Below are 19,847 nucleotides of genomic sequence, written 5' to 3'. Positions count from 1 at the left end.
ATTGTCCATGCATCCACAGACCGTAGCAGTTACTCCCAGAAGTTAAGCACCAGAACCTACTGGGTTTCCCCAGGACTGCTGTATATTGTCCTTAAGTGATCAGTACAACACCGCATACTATAGGGCAATGCGTGGTTAGACGTCTACGACTATAAAGTGTTCCATATCTTCTCTTCTGCAATGGTCCTTGGGTATTTATAGAAGTTTAGTGTTAGCTTGTGTTCCGGCTTCCCTGCAGCATTCTGACAGCCTGCTTTCTTGTTTCAGAACATGGTGTCCAGTTTTCGAGTGTCGGAACTCCAGGTACTGTTGGGTTTTGCTGGCCGCAACAAAAGCGGACGCAAGCATGACCTTCTCGTGAGGGCCCTCCAACTGCTGAAAAATGGCTGCAGTCCGGCTGTTCAGAATAAAATCAAGGAGCTGTATAGAAGGAGGTTTCCTCGTACCTTAGAAGGTATCCCGGGCTTGTCCTCCATCAGACCGACAGTCTTAAACTTGGACAGCAACTCTTCGGCGGATTCAGACCTTGCCGTAGCCGGGATCCACTCCTTACCGTCTACATCCCTGGCTCTTCACTCCCCTGCTTCTCCTCTAGGCACGGTGCTTCTGCAGGATACGAAGCCTCACTTTGATATGCCGCCGCTGGCTAGTCCAGTTCCACCGGTACATCCAGACGTCCATCTCCAAAGTCTTCCTTTCTACGATGTTCTCGATGTCCTCATCAAGCCAACTAGTCTGGGTAAAGACCTCTTTAGAGTACAGCTGTGGCAGGGCATGCTGGCAGGGGTAGTTTCACAGCAGCTGGTTGCTTATTCCTGAGCTAGGGTTTGGCACAGGCTGTCCTCACTGGAACTTCTTCACTGATCTCCTTTAAGCAGCATTACGCATACAAAGGTTTAATAGGTCAGCATAGAGATTATACAGTGTTCATACTAACACCCCGCACCTTTCAGAACCTGTGCAGTTCCTTTTCTGCTTGAGTTGTCACTGTCTGTTGTATTTGTAGCACACTTTGGTCTGTATCTCGGTTACAGACCATACTGTGCTAGAAGCGCAGGTGTACTTGTTGTAGAAATGTATGTGCACTATAGAACTAACCGGGTATACATTGTGTTTCTTGCTTGTTCAATAATAAATGACTTCCGGCTTCTTTGATTTCAGTTCAGAACACTACGCAGAGGTTTAAGGAGAAATTCTTTATCTTTGCATTAACCCCACAGCAGGTGCGAGAAATCTGCATCTCCAGGTAAGAGGCACGGACAGTCCTCCATCCAATGTGCTGGGTTTTCCACATCTGCAGATGTAAAGGTTATGACTGTTTAATATGGATGACGATTGAACGGTCTATAATAGGCATGTCCAACCTATGGCTCTCCATCTGTTGTAAAACCACAAGTCCCATCATGCCTTGCACAGTTTTGCTATTAGTGAATGGGTACTCTTTACTTAGATGGGCGCCCGTCGCGGGCATCGCGGGTACATTTATGTCTGGCCGCGACGCGACCGACGCGATGCCCGCGATTTCCCATTGAAACCCATGTTAAACATGGAAATCGTGTCGGTCGCGTCGCGGCCGGCCATAAATGTACCCGCGATGCCCGCGACGCGATGCTCCCGATTTCCCGTAGGAATCAATGTTAAAAGGCGCGATGGACCCGATTTTACAGTTAAATGGCTCAATGGACCCGATTTGGCCATAGGAATCAATGTTAAATGGCCCACAGAGCCCATTAACCCTTAAATGTCCCCCCCAATTTTTAACGCCACCCCACGATCCACGCCAACCCGAAGCGTGGCGAGCGGCGGCGGTACGCGTCCTCCGACCTTTTCATGCCCTACTATCCACTAGGGCGTGGAGTGAGAATATAATAGTGTGGCGAGCGGACACGGATACCTTCACAGTTATACGCGTCCCCTCGCGGGCTTCACAGGTGTCCGTGGCGACGCCGACACCTGTGAAGCCCGCGAGGGGACGCGTCTACCTGTGAAGGTATCCGCGTCCCCTCGCGGGGCTCGCTGCGCTCGCCACGCTTCGGGCTCGGTGGCTCGCTGCGCTCGCCACACTATTCTATTCTCACTCCACGCCCTAGTGGATAGTAGGGCATGAAAAGGTCGGAGGACGCGTACCGCCGCCCCTCGCGGGCTCGCTGCGCTCGCCACGCTTCGGGTTGGCGTGGATCGTGGGGTGGCGTTAAAAATTGGGGGGGACATTTAAGGGTTAATGGGCTCTGTGGCCCATTTAACATTGATTCCTATGGCCAAATCGGGTCCATTGAGGCATTTAACAGTAAAATCGCGGTCAATCAGCCTTTTTAACATTGTTCCCTATGGGAAAATCGCGGTCATCGCGGGCATCCCGATTTACCCGCGATGACCGCGATTTTTACCCCCGACGCCCGCGATTTCAATCGCTGGCGCCCATCTAAGTAAAGAGTACCAGTGAATGCTAAAACTATAGCAAGGCATGCTGGGGTTGTGTAGTTCTACAACCACCGGATGGCCACAGTTTGGGCATTCCTGGTCTATAGTGTCTAAGTAGACAGTCAAAGAGTCAACATGCACTAAGTCGACAGACAAAAGGTTGATATGCAAGAAGTCAAATGTTGGAAACGTGAAAAGGTGAACGTGAGTTTTTCACGTGTTTTTGTGCCAATGTTGACGCCTGTCAACATGGACCCCCAATTAGTGTAGCGCGTACCCTTGTTTTGCTCGGCACACCTTACCGTTCCCAATTGTAGTCCACCTGGATTATACAGTATGAAAAAGTCATAAAAATGGGAAAAAAAAAATGTGTAAAACATGTCAACGTTTTATGTATCGGCCATAGTCATGTCGACTTTTGGTCAATGCCGACATTTTGGTGTCGACCTAGTCCATGTTGACCTATTGCATGTGTCAACCTCACCTCATGTCGACCTTCAGGTGTGTCTACCTTGATGCATGTCGACCGAACGACTGTATAGCCTCAGAATGGCAGGACAGCTCGGAATACATCCTGTGTGTAGCATAGACCATGTATGAGAAACGTAAACTCAGCAGCCGTTCTCCTTTCTGTCCACAGGGATTATATGCCTGGCGGGAGAAGAGACTATTCAGTACAGGTGCAGCTGAGGTACAGTCCTTCCCCAGTCATCTACGTATTGCATTGCGTCTTACATGAATTGTATGGCTGATGTCTGTGCTGTATTTGCCCTCTGGATGCAGGTTGTGCCTAGCAGAGACAAGCTGTCCCCAGGAGGATAACTATCCCAGCAGCCTGTGCGTTAAAGTCAACGGGAAACTCTTTCCTCTGCCGGTGAGTTAGTTATAAGAAGGGACTTTATAAAAAAAACATTTATCCAATGAATGGTTTATAGGATTTTCCATGTGAGGATTACGGAACCTGTTTTATTTTGGAAGTGGGAGGGGAGGTTTTGTAGGCCGGCAATAGTTACAAAATGATTGAAGTTATGGCTTCATACAGAGCTAAGCCCTTACCTAGGTCAATAAAAATAACAATGGACTATAATTGATGTTACCTTAACTGAACAACAAACCCATTTTTGTTTATTTTTGCCTTGTCACTTTATCAGTGAATCTGCAACAGAATTATCCGGTCATTAGATTGCAGTCCCAGAAAAAATTGCTTTCGCTTTGGGCCGTTTAGTGGCCTCTAGTGGTCAGTTGCGGTACTTCACCTCATAATGGTGAGAAGTAACATAGAAACATAGAATTTGACGGCAGATAAGAACCATTTGGCCCATCTAGTCTGCCCCTTTTTTTTACCCTTCAGGTAAACTCAACCCTTTTTAATCTTTATTTCTTTGTAAGGATATTCATATGCCTATCCCAAGCATGTTTAAATTGTTCTACTGTCTTAGCCTCTACCACCTCTGATGGGAGGCTATTCCACTTATCCACTACCCTTTCTGTGAAGTAATTCTTTCTAACATTTCCCCTGAACCTACCTCCCTCCAGTTTCAGTGCATGTCCTCGTGTTTTATTACTTGTTTTCCTTTAAAGAAAATTTCCCACCTGTACTATGTTAAAACCCTTGATATATTTGAAGATTTCTATCATGTCCCCCCTTTCCCTTCTCTGCTCTAAACTATACATGTTAAGATCTTTTAGTCTATCCAGGTAAGTTTTGTGATGTAGGCCATGAACCATTTTAGTTGCCCTTCTTTGTACACTCTCCAATGTATTTATATCCTTCTGAAGATATGGTCTCCAGAACTGGACACAGTATTCCAGATGAGGTCGTACCAATGACCTATAAAGTGGCATTATTACGTCTTTTTTTCTGCTACTGATTCCTCTCCCTATGCAACCAAGCATCTGACTAAGTAGTTAGATATATAATCGTAGCGCTTTACAGAGAATATTTGTCCATTCCCTACCACACATACACGTGGACACTATATGGTTAATTTCGTTGGTAACCAATCAGTATACAGTATGTCATAATGACCTCTGACCTCCACAACATGTTTTTTTTAGAAAATGGATTTCTATGTTAAATGTGACTGAAATTAGGAAAAGGACAGGAAAAAGAGTGTCACTGTGTGGTGCACTGGAGGAGAGTTTTAATAAAATTTAACTTTTTTTATTCAAAGATGCTTTATAAAATGTTGCGACATATTGACACAATACATAGACACGGACAGTGCAAATATAAAAAGGATACTAGATCCTTGCACAGTGGGGCCCCACCGTATTGCCTTCCCCAATATTCTTGATAAATCTTTTATTGAAGCATTATCATCAGTTTACAATGCATTTTTACTGTAATATTTTCTTTTTGTGTTCCTGTAACTGGACACTTAAGCTGGGTACACACCAGGACGACAGGGGTCCGATCCCATCAATCTAGATCCAATTCCGACCGATTGGATGTAGATTGTGAGGTGATTGGGCCCTTTTCTGTCCTGGTGTGGACCGATACCGATCCGATGCGCGGTCCCGCAGGTCGGTCGGTCGTTATTCAGTTCCTACCTGCTGCAGGTAGGATCTGAACGACCATACAGCCGGGTGCGGGTCGCCATCGGATCGGACCCGCTCACGGTGCACATCGTGAGCGGGTCGTGCCCCCACGCATCATCGTAAGCGTGTCTGAAGAAACACTGACAACCTGCTCACAATGTGCATCGTGAGCGGGTCGTCGTGGTGTGTACCCCACATTAGTATATGGCCCGTATTTATGTAGGAATACTGATTTCTTTAGATAATGGGCTTTTTAATGGCAAGGAACAGGGAAAGTATGTTTCACAGTATGCTGATATTTCTTGCTGGTAATACAGTATGAGGCAGACGTTTTAAATAATATGCATATTGGAGGGCTGTTCCCGTTACCCAGAGTTGTCCGACGGGTGTGCTGTCGTTGGATCCCACCACGCCTGTGACAGCACCCGGTGCCAGTTGCGTTCTGTCCCCTGATGCCTCACTGCTCGGGGAGGCAGCTCAGGCTACAATAGCTGCTGATGGAGGGGGAGAAGTCCGCGTGTTCCAAGTTCCACCGCTGCTCTCCCATCCGCCCAGATCAGAGGCAGAGAACTGCGGTGACTGACGTCATACATCGCTTCTCTGGCTCAACGGCCCCAGTGGCAACTGGTGTCCGTGGATAACGCTGCAGTATAGGTACAAACTCAAAATACATTCATGGGGAAAGGGAAACAGGGGTGCGCACACACTGGAATACAGGTCTGCGTACGCTTCGCAAAACAAGCTTCGTAGGACCAAAAAAAATTAAAATAAATGAGGGGTTTTTGAAAAACAATATTTTTACTCCTCTGTGCGACTGGCATTTTTCTGGTTTTGTTTTGTTAAATGTGACTGTACTACCATCTAATGGTGAAACCCCTAGTTGCTTGCTTTTGTTTTGTATTAGTCATGGCATATGATCGAGGCGGACCTATTGGGTATACAAACAAGAGGCAGATGTATCAAACATTGGAGACAGAAAGTACTAACCAATCAGCTCCTAACACTCACTCTTCAAATACAGCCTGTAAAATGACAGAAGCTGATTTGCTGGTTCTTCTCTCAAAAACTGTTCGATAAACCTTTTTGTGTTCTTTGAATCCAGTTTCTGCAGTCCATGAACTCACATAACCCTTCACAGTTAGAAATTGGGTGACATTGGTAATCGTGTAACATATAGTTAATAGAACTATACTAGGCATGGTAACAACATTGATGTTTGTGTTCCTCACCTGTGCACTCTGTAACGTGAGTACTGTTCTCCGGCGTAGGGATGTGCTCCGCCTCCAAAAAATGGCGTTGAACAAAAGCGATCGGGCTGGCCGTTGAACATCACATCTCTAGTTCGACTGTCTTCTGCGGTGCCCAACCAAGTCTCCATCTCCTGGGCCTCCGAGATAGGAAAGGTGGGTGCGTCCCCAGAAAGGTTGCCTATTGGCTGGTGGTCTGTTGTTGTGTCACTTCCTGTCATCCCTACACATAATGGAGAATGTCCCTCAGCTCTCTTCTACATCTGTTGCCTGAGATTATCACCCTTTAGAAACATCTGCCTTTGTTCTCTCCCCCCCCCCCCATGCAGAATTACTCCATGTCCGTGTACTTGGTGCGGCAGCTGACATCGGCAGTGCTGTTACAGAAGCTAAAGATGAAAGGCATCAGGAACCCGGATCATTCCCGAGCACTGAGTGAGTCCTTGGTGTATTATACCTTGTCCTGGCGTGTCACTGGTAACATGCCACATTACATTAATGCCTATGTTCACAGGGGAAAGTAGCACGTACTGCTGCGTATAAGGGATGTCACTAATTCAGGCTTTTATAGAGATGGCATAAGACTTAGCAGTGAGCGATGCAGATGTGTCCTCCTATATCTGTCCTCCATGCAAGACAAGTCACGTTTTACATAATGGCCCTTGTTCTAGTTGACTCCGACAGATGCGTATTTTCGGACAGGAACCGAGTGTTCTTAGCCACCCTAGCGTACGGATCGCTCACACCGTCTGAACGCGTAAGACGCCGAGCGTACAGACCACGAGTGGATGTTTCATGTGAACACCTCCCCCATCTGTGGGAACCTCCCCCATCTGTGGGAACCTCCCTCATCCTCCGATGGTCGCCGGCTCCAGACCACTCGGACATTTTTCCGTATGAAAGCAGGGATATGGGCGGGCAGCTGCCATCCGGCTATGTCAGCTGTCCGCCCCCCACACGTGCGTCACGGCCGCATGGGAACGCTACGCATATGGTAATGAGCCCAAACAGCCCTTCACGCCCCTCTCCACCCCCTGCTCGGACGGTTCTGACTGATCGTTTTCTGCAGGGACCTTACTCCGTGTTCGGACTTGCGAAGCGGTCGCAGATGCACAGATACGCCGAATCAATCAGAATAAGGGCCAATGTGTGACTCTGGTGCCGGGCGTCCTTTTTTTTTTGTTCTACCGATTTAAGTAGGACGCACAAGCAGCTTCTGCTGCAAATGATATGCAGCATGCCTATATTTTGTGTTTAAATGCAGCTGTAACTGCGTAAGAAATAGAACGTAAAGTCCCCCATAAATTTAGCCAAGGTATCACATGCAGTCTTGCATGTGTCCTCGCAGCTAATGCACGCGGGTGACGGGATCGTATATACGATATATTGTATGCGCTCCGTTTGCATACAATGTGCCATTGGCTGCTGCAGAATCCGACCAATCCTTGTTGCAGCAGTGGCGATCTCCAATGGGTACGGGACCGTGTATCTGATCAGAATCGGAGGGAACACACATACCATATGACACTTTTCACCCGATTTTCTTGGCCCAATGTGGCAGAATCAAGTATAAAGGGCCCTAATGTAATGGCACCTAAACAGTGTAACATAGCATTCCGTATGCAGGTAGAGCGGCACCTGCCCACAGAATATAGACATGCCGTGGATCCTATTAATCAGCAGAAGCTGATTGTGCTTCCTATTCGTTTTTCAAATAAGACGCTATTTAATGAAAACCTTGGAAAAAAGCGAAAGCAGGCGTCTGTATGTACAGGCTTACCGTACTATCCCATTAAACTGTGACACTCATGAATTACACAGGCCTGAAGTCAGCCAGCCACAGAACCTGTGTAATTCAGGAGTGTCGCACTAGGGGCAGTATGGTAAGCCTAGAGCTAGATCCTATTAGATTCCTTAACCCTGTTCTATGTGCTGATTGTTTCTCAGTAAAGGAGAAGCTGACGGCTGATCCGGACAGTGAAATAGCCACGACCAGCCTGCGAGTCTCGTTGATGTGCCCTGTAAGTACGACTTTTTAGTAAGTACATTCACTTTTTTCCCTTGTATTGAAACCTTTGCTACGAAGAGCTGCCGTTTGTCAGATTTCTGTCTCTTAGTACAGGGTTGTGTCAGCGCAGGTGTCCTCGGGGAGTCAGGACAACCCAAAGCTGAAGCTTTAACCTGACTCCATGTCAACTACTATGAGAGCTTTAATCTCCTTACTAGATAGCTAGAAAGGTTGCTTGTCCTGCCAGGGAGGTAGGTAGTGGAGGTTTGGACTAATTGGCTTAAGCTGGGTACACATTAGACCAGGGGTGACCAAACTCGACCTCTAGATCTACCACCGGTCCAGGTTTTCCAGATCACCTAGCTGGTGCACAGCTGTAGTTATTACTGTCACATGTCCCAGACTCCCTAGCTGGTGCACAGCTGTAGTCATTACTGTCACATGCCCCAGATCACCTAGCTGGTGCACAGCTGTAGTCATTACTAACTGTCACATGTCCCAGATCACCTAGCTGGTGCACAGCTGTAGTCATTACTGTCACATTTCCCAGATCACCTAGCTGGTGCACAGCTGTAGTCATTACGGTCACATGGCCCAGATCACCTAGCTGGTGCACAGCTGTAGTCATTACTAACTGTCACATGTCCCAGATCACCTAGCTGGTGCACAGCTGTAGTCATTACTGTCACATGTCCCAGATCACCTAGCTGGTGCACAGCTGTAGTCATTACTGTCACATGGCCCAGATCACCTAGCTGGTGCACAGCTGTAGTCATTACTAACTGTCACATGTCCCAGATCACCTAGCTGGTGCACAGCTGTAGTCATTACTAACTGTCACATGGCCCAGATCACCTAGCTGGTGCACAGCTGTAGTCATTACTGTCACATGGCCCAGATCACCTAGCTGGTGCACAGCTGTAGTCATTACTAACTGTCACATGTCCCAGATCACCTAGCTGGTGCACAGCTGTAGTCATTACTGTCACATGGCCCAGATCACCTAGCTGGTGCACAGCTGTAGTCATTACTAACTGTCACATGTCCCAGATCACCTAGCTGGTGCACAGCTGTAGTCAGTACTAACTGTCACATGCCCCAGATCACCTAGCTGGTGCACAGCTGTAGTCATTACTAACTGTCACATGTCCCAGATCACCTAGCTGGTGCACAGCTGTAGTCATTACTGTCACATGGCCCAGGTCACCTAGCTGGTGCACAGCTGTAGTCATTACTAACTGTCACATGTCCCAGATCACCTAGCTGGTGCACAGCTGTAGTCATTACTGTCACATGTCCCAGATCACCTAGCTGGTGCACAGCTGTAGTCATTACTAACTGTCACATGTCCCAGATCACCTAGCTGGTGCACAGCTGTAGTCATTACTGTCACATGGCCCAGATCACCTAGCTGGTGCACAGCTGTAGTCATTACTAACTGTCACATTTTAAAACATGCTGCATTCATTCCTACTATAGATCCACAGGTTGCCTGGAAAACATGCACCGTTGGTAGATCTTGTGGACAGTTTTGGCCACCCCTGGTTTAGAAGGTTCAACTTTTGGGACTTGTTTGGTAGGGGCTGTACTATGGTGGATTGCCCAGCTTACCCCCTTACAGCCTGTTCATTAATCTGGGACTGATAGACCTGGGAAGGAGGGTCCTTTGCCCTTGCTTTACATCAGAGGAATTTTTGAGGCACGTCTCGTTTCTGGGGCCTGATTCAGGGTCACTGATGAGAGCAATAGCCGTTCATGTGAGCAGAACACCACCACCCAGACAGAAAGTAAAAACATCCATTGCAACTGTAAGAATGCATCGCAGATTGCAATGCATACATAGACCCATTCGCATATCTTGGAACATGGGAAGAGCACCTGCGGTCAGATACTCTTCTCTAAAACGCCTGCACACACCCAGAAAACGCTATGTTTAAGCCCCCAATTGCTGGCTTCCTGTCAGTCAAAGCATTGGCAATATGCAGGCGCACGTGCACGGTCGTCAATATTCTCTAGATTTGCGAATTCTCTGTTTAGCGATCAGTCCTGAATTAGGCTCCTGGTCCGGTACATTTTTTCCTGGAAAGTTTGGTAGTCCTTTCTTTCTCATTAAGGGCCAGATGTACTAAGCTTGAATAGTGATAAATCGCCAGCCAATCAGCTCCTAGCTGCCATATCACAGGCTGTGTTTGAAAAATGACAGGTAGTAGCTGATTGGTTGGTGGTTTATCACTCTCCATTTTATCACTTTTCAAGGCTTATTAAATCCCGCCCTGCATTGCAATGAAACTAATCACATAAGTATTAACATAGCGATTAGTAACACAAAGGACAGCTCTTGTGAGAACTAGCCGCCCTGTGCAAAGTCGCTGTGTGAGAGGGTCTCCCTCACCTCCTACGCCGGAGAGCCTCCTGCTGCTGACGGCTGCAGTGACTCCTGAGCTGCTTGTCCTCCTCCTTGCACCCAGAAGTGGAAGTCATTGTTGCCAGGTTAGAAGGAGGTCACTGCCCCCCGGGGAGCATACGAGGTGGCTGCCCAGACAGCAGGAGAAAGGGGCGCGTGGGATGTTGAAAGAAGCCATAGGCTTCTGTAAGTAAGTTAAGACTCTTCTGATTTCTTCGGTGACTTGATTCTTCAGTTTATGTCCCCGTGTCCTAAAGGGCCAGGGCGCATTTTTTTTCCCCTTAGAAATGGGCAAAGGCGGTAGCGCTCTGTTAGGGGTGGGAGAAATTTAATAGGATGAGAGATTTGGTAAGAAATCTCCATTTATTTATTTTTAAAGCGGTAATCCTTGACACTGCAAAACCAGTTTGATTTTGCAGTGTCAATGATTGCCGCTTTTAAGTACTTATGTATTATCTGGTCTCCCATGTTAAATGCACCCATTTTTTTCATACCCCCACTATCCAACTACGCATGGAGTTGATTTTATACAGTGTGGCGAGCGCAGCAAGCCACCGTGCCCGAAGCGTGGTGAGCGGACGCGGTCTCATAAGAAAAACAGGAGCCCAGATATTACAGAAGTACCGGCATTTCTTACCAGGTCTCTCACTTTCTGAATCTCTCATCCTAATAAATTTCACCCTATATGTGTTCCATATTACTGCGCAGGACTACAATGCATTGCTGTTATCTGGTACGCTATCCTGCATGTATTAACTGTATGTACTATATACATTTATCAAGAGGTCCAGACGACACACTCCCTAATGGTTAGCCACGCCTCTATAGGGGCTGGCCACACCCCTGGAGTCTGGTGGACCCTGCATACCCTGATCCAGCACTCCATTGCAGAGATGCTACTAAATTCCTTCTCACCAGTCACATTTTCATTCCCAGTGAGACATTTGCTTGCGTCTTCTAACAGTAATTAGTTTTATATTGGTAGATTACCCTGTGTGTCCAAGCAGTTATTCTAGACCATTCACTAAACTGAGAAATAGCAGCGGTAATGTGACCACTAATGTTCTATATTTTGATATTTGTTTTATACCTAATATACTGCTGCAAATACAGGTCGTGTTCGATTAATGGGGTTTCATTTGTGGGTGGATTTCTGTGTTATTTTGTGCAGCAGAAATGATTCTTATTTCAGTAAGTTCTAGATCTAACTGATTGAGCATTTTGGAAATATTGCGCTCTTCAGCTTGGGAAAATGAGACTGACGTTTCCTTGCCGGGCGGTCACCTGCACGCACTTGCAGTGCTTCGACGCTGTACTCTACCTGCAAATGAATGAGAAGAAGCCCACCTGGATCTGCCCTGTCTGTGATAAGAAGGCCAACTACGAAAGCCTAATATTAGATGGGTAGGTGCAAATGTCTTCACAGGTCAGTGGTAAGGGTCCCACTAGCCTCTTTCTGCGGGGGCGAGGCCTCTCTGAGGGGGCTGGCAGGGTAGACTCGGTCTCTCTGTGGGGGCTGGCGGGGGGTGGCCTCGCTCTCTCTGCGGGGGCTGGCGGAGGGGTCTCAGTTTTAGCTCTCTGCTTCATGTAACTGTAAAGCGAGTGGCTAGAGGGGGGGGGGGGGGGGGGTAGACAGATGACACCTCCTGTCTTGTAACGCACAACCCTATAGCATGCAGGATCCATACACCAATAGATGATCTCTGCATGTTCCCGCAGGCTCTTCATGGAGATTCTCAATCACTGCTCAGACGTGGATGAGATCCAGTTCCAGCAGGATGGCTCCTGGTGTCCTATGAGACCAAAGAAAGAGCCGGTGACCTCACCAAGCTCCCCATATCCGCACATTGAAGGTACAGTATGTCTATACAGCGGTGCTACGACCCACCAGCCTTCAGCTGAAATATTCCTCTACTAGGTGATTCCTCGCACCCTACGGGCGCTGTTCGCACCGGCGTAAGGGGCTGCGCCCCCTTAATTTGTGAACATTTGTATATGAGAAAGATGGTTAGAATTGTATGAAAGATGCCTGTATTGCAACTTGAGTTATAGGTGAAATGTGTTAAATAGAGAGCATATGATGTGGAAGGGGGTGTGTATTGTTTTGTTTAATTAAAAAGCGGTTACAGAGTAAGATGTACATTGATAGTGTGGATGGTACAGTGACATTTGTGGGTGTGGGTGTGGGGGGGGGGCTGTGTGTGCATGTTGTTTAGGTGTGTGTGTGTGTGTGTGTGTGTGTGTGTGCAATAGTATAGTAGGGTGTTTTTGAGTCAGCGGCTCCCCACTGGTGGAGGTCACGACACAGGAGAGCAGGAAGCTGGGTAGTGATAGGGGTGTGTGGGCAATAAAGAGGAGGGTGGGGGACACTGCCGCTTCTGCCCCTCCCCCCCAGCAAATCGCGGGAGGGGGGTTGCAGGGGTCTGGGGTGGGGTGCTGGCAGAGGGGGGGGGGGGGGTAGCCCTGGTGTGTACTGTAGCCCTGGCTGCTGGCTGGGCGGGGGGAGGTGATGTCAAGGGGGTGGTGGTGTGTAGAACACTGGTCTTTTCCCTAGTGGGGGTGGGTTTGTGTATCCCGCTGGGTGGGAACGTTATATACACGGGATGAGCTAAATATGTAAGAGATGTAGTATTATAAGTCTGGAAATAAAGGTACTGGTTTATATTTGTTGGGAAACGGGGTTCCACTGACCCCTGCTGGTGATGCTGATTAGTGACGGCAGCGCTGTGTGGTGACTCCAACACCCAGGGGCTGGTAATCAGCACTAAGGGCCTAATTCACGCCTGTTATCAAGGCGGCAGTTTTCGCGGGACATGTTGCACTGCAGGTGGGGCAGATGTAACAAGAACAAAGAGTTAGATTTGGGTAGGGTGTGTCGACCTTTTTCATGAGTCAACCTTTTGACCATGTCGACCTAAGGTATCTCGATCCCTTTCATGTGTCGACCTATATGGCCTGTCAACCTATTAACTGTCTACCTTTGTATTGTTGACCTGCCGGCCTTATCCCATTATATGTTCCACCCTTGCACATGGTAAATCTTCAGTACTGTGCACACATTTGGTTCCGTTATACTTGGGGGCTCGTCCTATCTTCATGAGTCGTTTAGCCCACCAGTAGCACACACTACCCGCTCGCCTCGCCTGCTGATTGTGATTGGCAATCGCTCGTCATCCCAGTGTACAAACAGAACAGGCCTCTATGTGTCTTAGTTGTTCCTCTGTGTCTCAGGGTCCGGAGTTATCAGTAAGATATACACAGTGAAAGAGCCCAAGGAGACCAGCAAAAAGGCAGAAGTCATAGACCTGACCATCAACAGCTCTTCTGAAGAGGAGGATGAGCCGGCGGCCAAGAAGAAATGTCTGTACGTGCCGGACTCCCCGGGGCACCCGCTGAAAGGGTGCGAAGTTTATTTACATGTTTTTACTTTACTAACTCTGCTTACTGAGGATGTTGGTGGTTTTCCATCTGCATAGACGTTTGGTGCCAGACGTCTTCAGCGACCAGCAGAGCATAGCAGGGAATCTGGGGAGGTCCTGGTTATATCTGGGGTTTTCCTTAATGAATAAATCATTTTGTTTACCAAAGGGTGCTGTCCTATGAGCAGTCCACAGCGATGTTGGCGAAAATGGGCAGCGCGGCGGCGGTGCTGCACCCCTCCATGCTTGAGTACTCAAATCCCTTCCGTCACCCCACCATCTCTGGACTCTCCGCAGACATACCAGGTATGTTCCGTGGAAACTAGTGACGTTATTCAGCGGTCTATAAAAGCCCAGAGTCTGCTGCTGTAGGGCGGTGTTGCACTGGGGCGGTTCTCTGCCTCTGTAGGGCGGTGTCGCACTGGGGCAGTTCTCTACCTGCTGTAGGGCGGTGTCGCACTGGGGCGGTTCTCTGCTGCTGTACGGCGGTGTCGCTCTGGGGCGGTTCTCTGCTGCTGTAGGGCGGTGTCGCACTGGGGCGGTTCTCTGCTGCTGTAGGGCGGTGTCACACTGGGGCGGTTCTCTGCTGCTGTAGGGCGGTGTCGCACTGAGGCGGTTCTCTGCTGCTGTAGGGCGGTGTCGCACTGGGGCGGTTCTCTGCTGCTGTAGGGCGGTGTCGCACTGGGGCGGTTCTCTGCTGCTGTAGGGCGGTGTCGCACTGGGGCGGTTCTCTGCTGCTGTAGGGCGGTGTCGCACTGGGGCGGTTCTCTGCTGCTGTAGGGCGGTGTCGCACTGGGGCGGTTCTCTGCTGCTGTAGGGCGGTGTCGTACTGGGGCGGTTCTCTGCTGCTGTAGGGCGGTGTCGCACTGGGGCGGTTCTCTGCTGCTGTAGGGCGGTGTCGCACTGGGGCGGTTCTCTGCTCCTGTAGGGCGGTGTCGCACTGGGGCGGTTCTCTGCTCCTGTAGGGCGGTGTCGCACTGGGGCTGTTCTCTGCTCCTGTAGGGCGGTGTCGCACTGGGGCGGTTCTCTGCTGCTGTAGGGCGGTTCTCTGCTGCTGTAGGGCGGTTCTCTGCTGCTGTAGGGCGGTTCTCTGCTCCTGTAGGGCGGTGTCGCACTTGGGCGGTTCTCTGCTGCTGTAGGGCGGTGTCGCACTGGGGCGGTTCTCTGCTCCTGTAGGGCGGTGTCGCACTGGGGCGGTTCTCTGCTCCTGTAGGGCGGTGTCGCACTGGGGCGGTTCTCTGCTCCTGTAGGGCGGTGTCGCACTGGGGCGGTTCTCTGCTGCTGTAGGGCGGTGTCGCACTGGGGCGGTTCTCTGCTGCTGTAGGGCGGTGTCGCACTGGGGCGGTTCTCTGCTGCTGTAGGGCGGTGTCGCACTGGGGCGGTTCTCTGCTGCTGTAGGGCGGTGTCGCACTGAGGCGGTTCTCTGCTGCTGTAGGGCGGTGTCGCACTGGGGCGGTTCTCTGCTGCTGTAGGGCGGTGTCGCACTGGGGCGGTTCTCTGCTGCTGTAGGGCGGTGTCGCACTGGGGCGGTTCTCTGCTGCTGTAGGGCGGTGTCGCACTGGGGCGGTTCTCTGCTGCTGTAGGGCGGTGTCGCACTGGGGCGGTTCTCTGCTGCTGTAGGCCGGTGTCGCACTGGGGCGGTTCTCTGCTGCTGTAGGGCGGTGTCGTACTGGGGCGGTTCTCTGCTGCTGTAGGGCGGTGTCGCACTGGGGCGGTTCTCTGCTGCTGTAGGGCGGTGTCGCACTGGGGCGGTTCTCTGCTCCTGTAGGGCGGTGTCGCACTGGGGCGGTTCTCTGCTCCTGTAGGGCGGTGTCGCACTGGGGCGGTTCTCTGCTCCTGTAGGGCGGTGTCGCACTGGGGCGGTTCTCTGCTGCTGTAGGGCGGTTCTCTGCTGCTGTAGGGCGGTTCTCTGCTCCTGTAGGGCGGTGTCGCACTTGGGCGGTTCTCTGCTGCTGTAGGGCGGTGTCGCACTGGGGCGGTTCTCTGCTCCTGTAGGGCGGTGTCGCACTGGGGCGGTTCTCTGCTCCTGTAGGGCGGTGTCGCACTGGGGCTGTTCTCTGCTCCTGTAGGGCGGTGTCGCACTGGGGCGGTTCTCTGCTGCTGTAGGGCGGTTCTCTGCTGCTGTAGGGCGGTTCTCTGCTCCTGTAGGGCGGTGTCGCACTTGGGCGGTTCTCTGCTGCTGTAGGGCGGTGTCGCACTGGGGCGGTTCTCTGCTCCTGTAGGGCGGTGTCGCACTGGGGCGGTTCTCTGCTCCTGTAGGGCGGTGTCGCACTGGGGCGGTTCTCTGCTCCTGTAGGGCGGTGTCGCACTGGGGCGGTTCTCTGCTGCTGTAGGGCGGTGTCGCACTGGGGCGGTTCTCTGCTGCTGTAGGGCGGTGTCGCACTGGGGCGGTTCTCTGCTCCTGTAGGACGGTGTCGCACTGGGGCGGTTCTCTGCTCCTGTAGGGCGGTGTCGCACTGGGGCGGTTCTCTGCTGCTGTAGGGCGGTGTCGCACTGGGGCGGTTCTCTGCTCCTGTAGGGCGGTGTCGCACTGGGGCGGTTCTCTGCTCCTGTAGGGCGGTGTCGCACTGGGGCGGTTCTCTGCTCCTGTAGGGCGGTGTCGCACTGGGGCGGTTCTCTGCTCCTGTAGGGCGGTGTCGCACTGGGGCGGTTCTCTGCTCCTGTAGGGCGGTGTCGCACTGGGGCGGTTCTCTGCTGCTGTAGGGCGGTGTCGCACTGGGGCGGTTCTCTGCTGCTGTAGGGCGGTGTCGCACTGGGGCGGTTCTCTGCTCCTGTAGGGCGGTGTCGCACTGGGGCGGTTCTCTGCTCCTGTAGGGCGGTGTCGCACTGGGGCGGTTCTCTGCTGCTGTAGGGCGGTGTCGCACTGGGGCGGTTCTCTGCTGCTGTAGGGCGGTGTCGCACTGGGGCGGTTCTCTGCTCCTGTAGGGCGGTGTCGCACTGGGGCGGTTCTCTGCTCCTGTAGGGCGGTGTCGCACTGGGGCGGTTCTCTGCTCCTGTAGGGCGGTGTCGCACTGGGGCGGTTCTCTGCTGCTGTAGGGCGGTGTCGCACTGGGGCGGTTCTCTGCTCCTGTAGGGCGGTGTCGCACTGGGGCGGTTCTCTGCTCCTGTAGGGCGGTGTCGCACTGGGGCGGTTCTCTGCTGCTGTAGGGCGGTGTCGCACTGGGGCGGTTCTCTGCTGCTGTAGGGCGGTGTCGCACTGGGGCGGTTCTCTGCTGCTGTAGGGCGGTGTCGCACTGGGGCGGTTCTCTGCTCCTGTAGGGCGGTGTCGCACTGGGGCGGTTCTCTGCTCCTGTAGGGCGGTGTCGCACTGGGGCGGTTCTCTGCTGCTGTAGGGCGGTGTCGCACTGGGGCGGTTCTCCTCTGCACAGCATAGAATCTCTGCACATAATAAGGGCATGTGCACAAAACTCTGGATGTATTTTAACCCGTTGATTGCCAATGTTGCTGTGAGAGATCCTCAAAATATCCGCTAAAAATGGCAGCGCCGCTCACTGCGACGGTTCTTATAGTATAAATACAAATACGGCCGAGTCCATTCAATTGAAGTTTAGTTAAATATTGCACCCAAAAAAAGAGCAGTCGCTGTGAGTGACGCCGGCATTTTTAGCGGATAGTTTGAGGATCTCTCACAGCAGTGTTGGCGCTCAAAGGGTTAAAATGCTGCCCACCGGACTCATTAGTGACGCCCTTCAAGCAAAATGAGTTACGCCTGAAACCCCCGGTCACGCAGTGTTGTACATGCTAATTAGATGCTGGACCAGGCATGTCGGATGACCCTTATGGTGCCCATACACTAGGGCAATTTGACATCACGCTTCAATTTCCATGCGATAAATTGCATCTGAAGTGCTTCTTCCCTCATTCGCTGTGCATACCCCATGTGACCTGAGATCAGGTGATGTGATGAGGGCTGGGCTACCTGGGGGTATATAAACTGATGCTATATATGAGGTGCTGCACATAATATCCTGAGATGCTAGAATGGACCTGTATGGCAGCACATCGCATCAGGGGACACATTCGATGTGCCTACAATAATGCGATATATCGCACTGATGCTGTGGAAATCGAGTGATTGTATGCAATATCGCCCTAGTGTATGGGCACCATTTTAGCAAGCATTAGACTGTTATCAGCTCACTTAGATGATTTCTTAAGTCCTGTTCTGTGTGTTGAGGCGTCTTCTCCCTGCTGTGCTGTGAATGAGGCTGAAGGGGGATCCAGCGCTGCTGCAGTCAGTGCATGTCCCCTCCTGCTGCCTTCGTAGCCCGGGGATGTATTTAGCTGTACTGTGCCCATACCTTCCACACTCCTTCCTCCTATTACCATAGGGATATGATCCTGTAACGTGACTCTGACCTCTCTCCCTTCTCTAGGTTTGGATTTCCTCTCCTTAGTTCCTGTTGATTCTCAGGTAAATGTGGCTTCTTCTCTGTCTCAGAACGTAGTTACATACCTGCCATTTGTGTGATTCCCTGGACCAGCTCACCCATTGCCAATTTTAATGTTCATTCTCAGTTAAAGCTACAAATACAAGTTCCTGTAAGACAGTCATCTGGTATGTTTCTGGTTACTGTTATGTTGGCCTGATCCCCTCATGTGGAGGGGATCTCGCAGGATCCCTCCCTGTGCTCTCAGTGAGACCATTGGTCTTCCGTTCGCCATTGATGACCACTTGCCCTATCTAGGATCATTGGTGTGAACCATACGGAGCACCTATTGCGCAGTAATCTGACCCTGGTTATTTGGCTGTTCACCTCCAACACTCCCGTCTCCTTATAGTTCGCTGCCCAATGCACTCCCGTCTCCTTATAGTGCGCTGCCCAATGCACTCCCCTCTCCTTATAGTGCGCTGCCCAATGCACTCCCGTCTCCTTATAGTGCGCTGCCCAATGCACTCCCGTCTCCTTATAGTGCGCTGCCCAATGCACTCCCGTCTCCTTATAGTGCGCTGCCCAGTGCACTCCCGTCTCCTTATAGTGCGCTGCCCAGTGCACTCCCGTCTCCTTATAGTGCGCTGCCCAATGCACTCCCGTCTCCCGTCTCCTTATAGTGCGCTGCCCAATGCACTCCCGTCTCCTTATAGTGCGCTGCCCAATGCACTCCCGTCTCCTTATAGTGCGCTGCCCAATGCACTCCCGTCTCCTTATAGTGCGCTGCCCAATGCACTCCCGTCTCCTTATAGTGCGCTGCCCAATGCACTCCCGTCTCCTTATAGTGCGCTGCCCAATGCACTCCCGTCTCCTTATAGTGCGCTGCCCAATGCACTCCCGTCTCCTTATAGTGCGCTGCCCAATGCACTCCCGTCTCCTTATAGTGCGCTGCCCAATGCAATCGCGTCTCCTTATAGTGCGCTGCCCAATGCACTCGCGTCTCCTTATAGTGCGCTGCCCAATGCACTCCCGTCTCCTTATAGTGCGCTGCCCAATGCACTCCCGTCTCCTTATAGTGCGCTGCCCAGTGCACTCCCGTCTCCTTATAGTGCGCTGCCCAGTGCACTCCCGTCTCCTTATGGTGCGCTGCCCAGTGCACTCCCGTCTCCTTATGGTGCGCTGCCCAGTGCACTCCCGTCTCCTTATGGTGCGCTGCCCAATGCACTCCCGTCTCCTTATGGTGCGCTGCCCAATGCACTCCCGTCTCCTTATGGTGCGCTGCCCAATGCACTCCCGTCTCCTTATGGTGCGCTGCCCAATGCACTCCCGTCTCCTTATGGTGCGCTGCCCAATGCACTCCCGTCTCCTTATGGTGCGCTGCCCAATGCACTCCCGTCTCCTTATGGTGCGCTGCCCAATGCACTCCCGTCTCCT

General features: G+C 51.3%; 1 protein-coding gene across 3 annotated transcripts in view; it reads left to right on the top strand.

Moving 5' to 3' along the window:
- The window catches only part of PIAS2 (protein inhibitor of activated STAT 2), a 28,458-nt gene that overhangs the window by 4,459 nt on the left and 4,152 nt on the right, over positions 1 to 19,847 (top strand). For all 3 annotated transcript variants that reach the window (XM_083155336.1, XM_083155337.1, XM_083155338.1), the window contains exons 2-13: positions 268 to 739; positions 1,162 to 1,246; positions 3,062 to 3,112; positions 3,205 to 3,295; positions 6,231 to 6,365; positions 6,539 to 6,644; positions 8,157 to 8,230; positions 11,865 to 12,025; positions 12,341 to 12,474; positions 13,853 to 14,021; positions 14,210 to 14,346; positions 18,417 to 18,454. In XM_083155336.1, the coding sequence (XP_083011462.1) occupies positions 268 to 739; positions 1,162 to 1,246; positions 3,062 to 3,112; positions 3,205 to 3,295; positions 6,231 to 6,365; positions 6,539 to 6,644; positions 8,157 to 8,230; positions 11,865 to 12,025; positions 12,341 to 12,474; positions 13,853 to 14,021; positions 14,210 to 14,346; positions 18,417 to 18,454 (1,653 nt within the window). The remainder of the gene's footprint in view (positions 1 to 267; positions 740 to 1,161; positions 1,247 to 3,061; positions 3,113 to 3,204; positions 3,296 to 6,230; positions 6,366 to 6,538; positions 6,645 to 8,156; positions 8,231 to 11,864; positions 12,026 to 12,340; positions 12,475 to 13,852; positions 14,022 to 14,209; positions 14,347 to 18,416; positions 18,455 to 19,847) is intronic.

This window comes from Crinia signifera, chromosome 1 (genome assembly GCF_055691185.1).
Source record: "Crinia signifera chromosome 1, ASM5569118v1, whole genome shotgun sequence".
Lineage (NCBI taxonomy): Eukaryota > Metazoa > Chordata > Amphibia > Anura > Myobatrachidae > Crinia > Crinia signifera.
The sequence above is the reverse complement of the archived record's forward strand: the minus strand, read 5'-3'. Positions and strand labels throughout refer to the sequence as shown.